Below are 10,457 nucleotides of genomic sequence, written 5' to 3'. Positions count from 1 at the left end.
CTTGCTCAGATGTTGTTCGTGATGCTTGCTGAGAAGGAACGACGAAGCAGCCACGCAAGCGGCTTAGCCACATCTTCTGATTGGCCAGTAGCTGATCATAACGTCATCGACTCGTTGCACCGTTTGGTCGTCGCCAACGCTGGGCCGCGGATTCGAGCTTGATTGATGTGTGAGCTACGATGATGCCTGATCGTTCAATACAAGATGCATCCAACGGTACATAAGTCTACCTGTCGCTCCACCTAGCAGATCTACTTGCCCGGCCTCCTTTCCCGATAGACCAGTCACGGCTATTACACTAGTTCATCGTCGGACTTTACTACCAGCATGTCGGGCAACGTTGTCGACCCTGAGGCACGCGACAAGTACCTCCTGCAAGGTCCGTTGGGGTGAACTGGAATTATCCCACAGAACGCTGATGATATGTAGTGACTGCCGGACCATCCTATGATGCCTCAAAACACGAACAGGTATCAGTCAACGGCGCAGAGCCCACACACGTCGAGAGCGACTTAGTTGAAGCATGGATCCGCGTCCGAATCAAAGACTACCATGGCCTACCTCGCGGTTCACCAGCTTCATCATCTTACTTTGATCACCCACAGCATACCTCTGATAGATACTCCATCGCCTACTCATTCGTTCCCAAGCAGGATATGTCCGGCTCCGATCTTGTCATGGGCTTCGATTACGGCCATTCGATCAAGCACCAGCTTCCACCAGGTTTCAGATACGCAATGAAGATCGCCACGAGCATGCTCGACCCAGGGCTCTACTCAGATGCATACTCTGACGAGCCGTATCTCTACGGACCCGCGCTATCGAGCTTCTTTGCCTTTCGCATTGGAGATCGGACAAGCGATGTATCAGCACAAGATCAACTCGCAAGTCTCAGTCAAGAAAGTGATGATGTGATCGAAGAAGGTGCGTCGGGGAGTGGCAAAGAAGTGCGCAAAGCGTCGTCCATGCCTTCAAGATGGAAGAAGCGGCGGAAGCATTACCTCGATGAACAAGCCCTTTCAGCCTTTACGTTCGAGAAGGGTCGCATGTACCATGCCGACTTCTTCAACCCACACCTTGACTTTGCGAACTTTTCGTTGAGGCTGCCCGGTTTCTCGATCAGTGTGGCCAAGTACGTGGATGAGAAGACGCATCATCTAAGATATGTACTTCGGAATCGAAAGACGGAGGAGGTACTTCTCGTGGTCTTCTTCAAGTTGCTGTTTGGCAAGGAATTGGATGATACGTTGGAGAAAGAGAAGAGGAGGGAAAGTGCGCCGCCGGCTGTGGCTGTAAATGATCAACCAAAGCCAGAGCGGACAGGCCACGACGAGCTAACGAGAGTACGTGCTGCTGAAGAAGCTGAAAGACGAGCTTCACAACCTTCTCCTCGGATGGGTCATGAGGAGTTGACGAAAGTTTGCGCTGCTGAGGAGGCCGAAAGACGCGCTTCGCAACCTGCACCTCGCGCTGTACAAACCGATAATACGCCATCCTCTGCAAAACCTACCCGTCAAGAAGGTTCAGCGTCTGGAACAACCGCTCAAGTCGATGGCGAGGCGCAAGAGGATCAGAGTTACATCAGCCAAGCGACGAGCGCTGCGACAAACCTTGCAAACTCAGTGGTGGCTGTTTACGCAGCCTTGGGCTTCGGCAACTCATCATCTTCCTCGTCGGATTCCGAACCTTCGAGCAGGAGTAGTTCGGCGCAGCCAGCAAACAAGTCGATGGCAGCTGAGATCGACAAGATGGACGATGCAACGGTAGAGCAGTATTTGCGGGGTCGACACGGAAGTGTGTGATGTTCTGTATATGCATCGGTTCTTGGGCGATAGCTGGTATAATGTTGTAGTAATCAACATCTCAATGCTGCGAAGGTCTGTCCTCTTGATCTAACTGGTTGAATTTGAAATGATCAGCACGCTACCTTAGTGTAATTGAGGTCGACCGTGGATCCGGATTTGGGAATCTCTAGCACCGGAGGATTGTGATTGTAACTTTGTCCGCCGCCGTTTCACGGGCTATAGCCAACGCCACAACGCTGCCGTATGTAGCGCAAGGAGCCCATGGATTTAGGTTCCGTATAGAGTGCTGATGAATACGGATGACGTACGACTGGATGATGTTTGGCGAACGGTCTTCTCGCATAGCTTCTGTTACTACTCTATCGAAGAGGAAGCATCGCGACTGCTTCATCTGCGGCGCGAGCAATAAGCCCTACCAATGTATGCGACGCGTGCTTTAGAACCTTAGAAGAACACATTGCTAGAAGCGTGGTAAAAGAGCAATTAATCGCTAAGGTTATTGTTAGCTCTCTTTACTAAAAACTAGTATACTACTAAAAGTAACTATAAGTTATATTACTACTACTACTTAGCTTAAGTAAAGTATAAGTAGCTAAAATTTTTACTTAAATATTTTTATTTATATAAACTACTATAAATATATCTACTATAGTATATTAAAATTAGCTTTTTTATATAAACTTAGACTAACTTAAGTAAAATTTACTTTATAACTACTATATAATAGTATAAATTATATAAGCTAAAGCTAAGCTTTAATATACTTACTATAATAATACTATTTACTAGTACTACTATATAAGCTAAAAACTTAATTTTAAGTAATTTAATAAAACTTAAATAAAACGCTTTTACGCTACTAGCTCTACTTTTAATTACTTTATATAACTTTTTTATATAAACTTAGTTATACGCTATTTATAAGTACTATTATTTATACTAAAAAATACTTAAAGAGTATTATAAGCGCAAGAGTAAAATAAAAAGATAATTTTATTTATTTAGTAAATAGAATTTTATAAGAAGGCTTATAAGTAAGAAGAAACTATTAGAGGCTTATAAGTAGATTTAATTAATAACCTTAGCTCTAGCTTCGCTCGAAATGATATAAACTAGAGAATACATGGCGCACGCCAGTCGGAACCCAGGCTAACATGCACGTGCGCGCTCGGCCCCGCAAGCATCTCGAAGCCGATGAAACTGCGACCTTGTCTCCTTGACACACGCACTGCACCACCCGCCATTCCAACGGCAACAATACACGCCCTCCCAACGCGCGGGCGCACTCAACCAGCAAGTGCAGTCGGGCCTAAGCATTTCGATGCGCAAGGGCTTACCCTAGCCCATCGGCAGCATGCCTCCACCTGACAGATCAGCGTCTCGGAAACTTGCAGTTCCATGGCACTAGTCACGTTTTGACTCTGGTCTTTGCTCGTTTGCTCGTTCCAGCAGCCCAAAGCACCGCTGCGTCTCGCGCAGACGCTGTTGCGGTCAGGTACGTACCTGATTCACCCGGCGTCAGTCGTCCCGCTCAGCTGCGGGTATCTGTGTTCCAGTACTCGATACCCTTGCGGCGCCCTTTTAGTGGCGCGGATTCATGCGTTGCCGGTGTGTATAGACTACCTTTATGTAGCTGAAAAAGTCCTTCATTACGCCAAATGGGCTGGCGCCTTTTGCTGTACTACCAGCCTTTTCACATGATCAGCTTTTCGACCGTCTAGTGTTTGTCAAGTCGGCCCGGAGGTCAATCTCAGCAACCATGATAAGCACTTGTTTGGACCTTGCGCTTTTGTGCCATCCTGTACTCGCTTTCCTCTCGATACAACGACCAAAAATGGCGGCTCCGATTTCGAAATGGCAGTACTTTCTTCTCAGCTTTCTTTCGCTGCTCGCTATTCGTTATGCGAGTACTACGAACGCGAGTCCTCAGGTTCCGGTCGTCCATGAAATCCAACAAGCTGTCGAGCAGGTTGTCTGCCAGACAGTTGACCAGCCAAACCCCATTGCGTCACAGTACCCAACAAATGCGACGGGAACGTTGAACGGCACAATCTCAGTCCTACCAATTTCTCTGGATCTCGCACGCAGTCTCATTCCCTCGCAATACCGCATTCTGGAGCACGCATACCGCCATCTCCTCCCTGACTTCCCGGAAGGAATGTACCCAGCCCTTCTCCAGGCAGTCCACGACCACGGCGTACAAGCTTTCGGCTTTCAAATACCCGACTTCTCGGTACGATAATGCGCCTAACCTTAGATCGTGATCCGCGGTAGTAGTGCTAACTTTGACTAGCGTGGTGGCATCGAATTCCCATTCCTCGATCTCCTCGGCGACAATGCCACATCCTTCAAGTGGACGCCATCGCTTGTTATGTCGGCTGAAAACGTCATCGCTCTTAAGGGCGCTGCAGACTACGGAATCAAGACTTACCCGTCGTTATTCGAGCCTGCTTGCGATGCATACAGTGCGGTACCCGACGCTAAGGAACCGCGAACTACGTCTTTCGAGGCGACGAGCGCTGAGGCTGGCGCCGCATCCATTAGCACGCGGCTGTCACTCACGTCGGAGGAGAAGTACCCGCTGGGTTTCTTCATGAACGTCACCAACCAGGTCATGTTCGGCGACGGCAAGCAATGCGATAACATGATCCGTCTCTTCAACACGAGCCTGACAACAAGCCCCAACAAGATCGAGACCGTCAAGGGCACCGTCAAGACCAAGGGTTTCCCATTTGAGAGCGAGCAGGAATTCGAGTGCGCGTATGGGATCAGGTTCAGTTCAGCGTTCATCGAGAACAACTACCTGCCTTGCGAAAACTTCAGGAACTACGGCACTGCTTAGATGGTGACGGAGAGGATGGTCTGTGTAGATTGCATTTTCTTCTGGCGCGAGTACATGCTCTGAAGAGAGCATAGGATGGCGGGCGAAATGCCCGCGAATAACGATACCCATTAAGCCACAGTGGCTAGCGAATACCCCCTTGGACTGTATATAGAATTCTAGAGGAATGCATTGGTGTATATATACACATCGCGTGTCTTGTCCAATGGTCTGCTTATGTATCGTGGATGAGTTACTCCATGATAAAGAGCTGACCGAAAAGAATCTGTACAAAAAGCCTGTGTCCGAGCTGGGCCATGTCATGAAAACGAGCATGAGAGGTGTGTCGAGGTTTGCGAACGTCCATGCCGAATGTTGCCGCTGATCATCAAGCAAAGGGGACATACCCGATTGCGTCTACGACTTACCTAGTAATGAGTGCAGGCTACAAGAACAGGCTTGTAATGCAAGTTTACGAAGTCAATAAGCAATTCACATCAAGTGTGTCATGACCAAAGCCAGAATTACGAGTCACATTGCAGAAACATACCGCAAAAAAATGCAACTCACCTAAGACGGTGCATGGCAGATGGGCATGCCCAAATTCCCTCTAACTGGCTCAGCTGTCGCACAGGTTCCTTGACGTTGGTTAGAAGCATGTCAGGTGCATGTTGGAGAAAAGCGTACATGTTCTGATTGGACTGTCTCAAGCTCATACGCCCGAAAGGGCCTCCATAGTCGCCATTTGTTGTACAAGTACCGCCGAGTCGCGGTAGTCTTCGCATCAATACTGCTGTAAGCCGAACCTTTTGGGAATCGCATAGACACACCTTAACGCCAAATTCCGGGGATATTTACCAAGCGCCTCTTCTGCCTCCGCGACGACCTCCTCGTCCACCACGGAAGCCACCGCCGCCGTATCCACCACCACCTCCTCCCCAACCTCCACCGCCGCCTCGGTCCATGTCGCCGCCGGAGGGAGCGTAGGAATTGCGGGGTGGCTGGCGGTCCTTGAGCTCCTTGGTCAGGGCTTCGTAGGACTTGCGCATTTGAGCATAGCCGAGATGCATCTTTCCGTAGAAGTGGTCTGCTAGACGCCGATCATTGTCAAGACGGCTGAGATACGCACCACATACGTCGCACACTTGAAGCTTCTGGTGTCCAGATGGACCTCCGGTGTCTGATAGAGCCCGAAGCTCCCTCTCGCGCTCCTCCTTCTCGGCTTTCTTGTAACGGACCTTGGTGAACTCTTGGACGGCCATGTTGACCATGCCTTCCTCGCCCATGATTTGGATCTCGAGCATACCGGCGTCGATCGATTTGGTCAGTTCGTTGATTGCTTTGAGCTGTCGCGCGTGAGCAGATAGTGCAGGTCCCCTGGCCGGGATACTTACAAGAGCGTTGGTCTGCCTGATCTCTTCAGGCGTCTTCTCCAAGCGGCGCTGAGCAGTGTCTATCTTGCGATTACAGCTGTCAATGTGATGCTGCATGTCGCGCATGTAATCAAACTCGAATCCCCATTTGCGCTTCTGTTCCGCGTCTGCCTCCTGGTACTCGGTCCGCAGCGCCTCGTTGTGCACCTTGGAACAGGGACCCAGTTCGTTCTTGGTGTTGGTGAAGAGGTCGTGGGGGCAGTTGCCTACGAGGTAGGAGCGACAGACCTTGGTGTCGTTGATGTTTAGCTGGGGCGCGCGCTGGTCGGTTCCACTCATGAGCTGTTCGCCCATAAGCTGCTCTGTGTCGCGTTAGCATGGTGTCGTATTAGTAAAAGCGATTTCGGGGGACCTACCAAGCAGCCTGCGCGTCTCTGCGGCGGCCATGATGTGTATATATTAGGGATGCGCGGTTGGGTCGTGATGTGGAGAGCTGCAAGGTGAGTGACTGCCAAAAGAAATCGCGACCGCGGCAGTGCCAAGTATCCACGCCGGGTGACCAATCACCGGTGGGGCGCCTTCACTCCACATGTCCGCCGCAACCCCAACATCAAGGGCCGATCGTCAGTCTTCCCGCTCACATTTCGCGTAGAGAGCGCTACGATGCTGCGATGCTCTCGTCTTTTTACTTTGTGTTGCTCAATGCCTTGATTGCATTTGTCTCCGCGGGCGCCGACTACAGCGAGCGCCTCCTCCTGCGACCCCTTCCCCAGAACACCCTTCTGGCCTCTTTCAACTTTCGGAGCAACGAAAGCGCGACTGCATTCGAACAACAAAACTTCCGATACTTCCCGCGATCTTTTGGACAGATTCTGCAACATGCGCATACGAGGGAGCTACATTTGAGGTTCAGTGTTGGAAGATGGGATGCTGAGAATTGGGGACAGCGGCCATGGAATGGTGCAAGAGAAGGAGGGACTGGTGTTGAGCTTTGGGCTTGGGTAGAGGCTGATACTGAGGAAGAGTATGACTCCCATGCATTGGGCGAGGACTTCGACTAATTGCAACAGAGCATTCGCACGATGGCTGAAGCTTACCAACGCCCTTTCGGGCCTCTTCTGTGCCTCGATCAACTTCATCGATGCCACCAAGACCATACGGCCCGTCATGTCATTTGACCCCGAAGGTCAACACCGTAACTCGTCCAACCTTCACGTCCTCCACGGCACGCTACCCCACGAAGTCGTCTGCACGGAGAATCTTACACCTTTTCTCAAGCTACTACCCTGCAAGGGCAAGGCCGGTGTATCCAGCCTTCTGGATGGACACAAACTATTCGACGCTTCATTCCAAACCATGGCCATCGATGTACGCCCGACGTGCGAAGAGGGTAGCTCAAGCTGTTCGATCGAGATGGAGCAAAGCGTTGACATGGTCTTGGACATTGCGCGAGCCAAACGTCCCAGAGACAACCCTATCCCGCGACCTCTACCAATTAACCAGATGGAATGCGATACCTCCAAGCCATACAACGGACACGATACCTGCTATCCTCTGAACAAGGGCACCGAGCCCGCCTGGACACTGGAGGAGGTCTTTGGAAGACCGCTCAGGGGAGCCTGTCCACTCGCAGATCAGGCTGAGGGAGAAGCGAATAACGTTTGCATCAACTTGCCGCCGGAGCGCGAACTCGAGGTCAAGACAACAGGAGACTTCACAGAGTCTAGACTAGCATCAGACACCCTCCGATGCTACAAGCTCCCCATCGGCGAAGACCTCGACCTCGTCCTACCCGAGCAGAAGATGAAAACCGGTCTTGTCCGTCCCGATCCTCTAGTCTTTGCGGCAAGATCCATCAACGGTCACGGCCAGGAACGCGGTAGTACACAGTCCGTCATCAAGAACCCGTCTACCACCAACGCAGTCGAGATAGTATACCTAGAGTCTCTGCCCTGGTTCATGAAGCCATACCTTCACACGCTCCAAGCCCGCGTCGACACCACAGATGAAAGCCCCATAAAAGAGACCTACTACCGACCAGCAGTCGACCGCAAGCGTGGCACCCACCTCGAGCTACGCATGGTCATCCCACCAGCCTCTACCCTCACCCTCACTTATGACTTCGAGAAAGCAATTCTGCGCTACACAGAATACCCACCAGATGCGAATCGAGGCTTCGACGTCGCACCTGCCGTTATCCGCGTTCTGTCTCCTCAGTCGGGGGATAACAAGGGTATCTACGTCCGCACTACTTCGCTGCTTCTTCCTCTTCCCACTCCCGACTTCAGTATGCCGTATAACGTTATTATCTTGACTAGTACGGTCATGGCGTTGGGCTTTGGCAATATCTTCAACCTACTTGTGAGGCGCTTTGTGGGCGTGGATGAGGTGCCTACTATGGGTGCTGGGGGGCTGAAGGGTATTATTATCGGGAAGGTAGCTAGACTGAAGGGCCTGCTGGGGATGGCTTAAGAGTTGGTAATGCATGAATTTCTTCAATGCAGTACGCGGTGCTGTTGCGCGTATATGTGACTTCAATCTGCATAAAGATCAAGCTGTTGACACTCAATGAAGCGCATAAATCACGCCAACGTGCTCAGATTCCTCAAGCTGACACGTAGCGGAGACCAGGCTGAAAGCCCGCAAGGTTGACATCGTCGCAAGGCTGGGCTGATCCCCGCACCGGCGACTCCAATGAGTGGACGCCATCGGCGGTAGGCGCACAGCTGTGCTGCGCCTTCTTAAAAAGTCTTATCATCTGCCCACTTTCCAGCCTTTCGCTTCATCGCACCTTCCATCTCTGTGTACGCCCGCCATGGCCGAAGTGGCCGGCACCATTGTTGGTGTCATATCGCTTTCCCTCCAGTTGTACGACAAACTCTCCGAGTACACCAACGGCGTCAAAGACGCGAAAAAGAAGGCTGGACAGATTACCCGCGAACTGGACACACTGGTGGATCTACTCGAGTATCTGGAGACCGCTACTAGCAGGATGGACCCCTCTACACCCATCGCATTGGTGAAAGCTATCATACAGCAATGCGCGCTCTCCATAGAGTCGATCAGGACGAAGGTCGGAGATGACACTCCTTCGACAAGCTCCAGCAGATTCTCGACCCACTCGCGGAAAGTGATCAAACGGCTAGCATATCCGTTCAAAGAAAGCGATATCAAGTATTGGAGAGACGCTTTGAGCAGTATTCGACAGAACTTGCAGATTGCGTTGCAGGCGTTAGAGATGTAATGGCCGCATTAGTGTGTAATCAATGACATTACAGCTAATATTGCATAGGGATAAGTGGCAACAGAACTTCGCGACTGTACAGGAACAGCTTGGTCAACTGTCGCTGAATACCCAGATGATACTCGATCAGCAGCGACGCGTCCAGACGCCGCCGGATCGTTACCTCGTTGACCAGAGCCAGCTTCCAGGCGCACAATTGTCCACAACCCAAAACAACATCGGGTTCATACAACCCTTCGTCGGCCAGCACGATCAAGTGTTTGCTCAAGAGACATGTGCTATCCGTTTCCAACCCTTACCCATAACAGAGGAAAGGAACAATCTCTGCCGTACACTACTGCCAATGTCCGCAGTGAGTCTTGAAGAGGAGGCCACGGCTCTTCAGACTCTTGAGCGCAGGGTGAGAGCAAAGCACTCCAAACGGAATGAGAATTCGAATGCTTTTGCATCATGCACATGCCGCAAGCGCCTACTAAGGAAGCAATATGTGCGGTCGACGTTCGTCGTGTCACGGAGCAAAGCACATTACCATGATACAAGTTGCCCATTCTGGACGTCTGGAGGCCATGATATGACAATCGGATTTGGAATGGTACTCTGTGACCTGATCCTTGGCCTCAAGCTCCGTTTGTTCATGCAATTGACAATTGGAAGTGGCACTTTATCGATCATGCCGAGCTTATCGTTTCATCGAATCGTCACTGAAGAATCTTCACCGGCGTTCAGGCTGATTAGAGACATGCTACATCATTCTGATGAACTTGGTTCCTTGAATCGCTCTACGGAGCTCACACAGATATTCCAGACACGACAGGCTTCACCGCACGAACGTTTAAAGGATGGAACAACACTATTACACGTGAGCTTTTGACCACTTCTTCTAACTATTGGGGGCATTGCTAAACGCTAATAGTACTTTTGTGCATGTTTCAATGACATGGTGAACGTAATGGACCCCAACAGCCTTGATACCAATCAATTATTCCTAGATCAGCTTCTAAATTACATGACTTACGCAGATGCATCGGATACTGATGACAACGGAAGGTAAACAAGACACATTGCTGAATGCCGAAGATTGACTAATCGTATAAGATTAGAACATGCGTAGACCTCCTCCTGCGGAGTTCGAGCTTCTATACCGCGTCCAAATACTTACTCAAGATTTTGGGGTCCGATCTTCTGCGTTATGACCTGAGGATATCGACAGCGAT

The 10,457-nt window shown here is 50.6% G+C and overlaps 5 protein-coding genes across 5 annotated transcripts; 4 read left to right on the top strand and 1 right to left on the bottom strand.

Annotated features, from left to right (window-relative positions):
- Positions 1-327: 327 nt before the first annotated feature.
- Positions 328-1,802, top strand: J4E78_006664 (uncharacterized protein; the record flags this gene model as incomplete). The annotated part of the gene is made up of 2 exons (XM_049367274.1): positions 328-379; positions 430-1,802. 2 exons carry the CDS (start codon positions 328-330, stop codon positions 1,800-1,802), a joined length of 1,425 nt encoding a protein of 474 aa, XP_049221021.1.
- A 1,837-nt stretch (positions 1,803-3,639) lies between these two features.
- Positions 3,640-4,647, top strand: J4E78_006663 (uncharacterized protein; the record flags this gene model as incomplete). Its single annotated transcript, XM_049367273.1, has 2 exons — positions 3,640-4,038; positions 4,099-4,647. 2 exons carry the CDS (start codon positions 3,640-3,642, stop codon positions 4,645-4,647), a joined length of 948 nt encoding a protein of 315 aa, XP_049221020.1.
- Positions 4,648-5,480: 833 nt separating this feature from the next.
- J4E78_006662 (uncharacterized protein) lies at positions 5,481-6,446 on the bottom strand (the record flags this gene model as incomplete). The annotated part of the gene is made up of 3 exons (XM_049367272.1): positions 5,481-5,972; positions 6,021-6,361; positions 6,416-6,446. The coding sequence occupies 3 exons, from the start codon at positions 6,444-6,446 to the stop codon at positions 5,481-5,483; spliced, it is 864 nt and encodes a 287-aa protein (XP_049221019.1).
- A 224-nt stretch (positions 6,447-6,670) lies between these two features.
- Positions 6,671-8,471, top strand: J4E78_006661 (uncharacterized protein; the record flags this gene model as incomplete). The annotated part of the gene is made up of 2 exons (XM_049367271.1): positions 6,671-7,023; positions 7,070-8,471. The coding sequence occupies 2 exons, from the start codon at positions 6,671-6,673 to the stop codon at positions 8,469-8,471; spliced, it is 1,755 nt and encodes a 584-aa protein (XP_049221018.1).
- Positions 8,472-8,814: 343 nt separating this feature from the next.
- Positions 8,815-9,243, top strand: J4E78_006660 (uncharacterized protein; the record flags this gene model as incomplete). Its single annotated transcript, XM_049367270.1, has 1 exon — positions 8,815-9,243. One exon carries the CDS (start codon positions 8,815-8,817, stop codon positions 9,241-9,243), a length of 429 nt encoding a protein of 142 aa, XP_049221017.1.
- Between the last annotated feature and the right edge of the window lie 1,214 nt (positions 9,244-10,457).

Source organism: Alternaria triticimaculans (genome assembly GCF_023758025.1).
Source record: "Alternaria triticimaculans strain BMP 0046 chromosome Unknown scaffold_9, whole genome shotgun sequence".
Classification (NCBI taxonomy): Eukaryota; Fungi; Ascomycota; class Dothideomycetes; order Pleosporales; family Pleosporaceae; genus Alternaria; species Alternaria triticimaculans.
The sequence above is the reverse complement of the archived record's forward strand: the minus strand, read 5'-3'. Positions and strand labels throughout refer to the sequence as shown.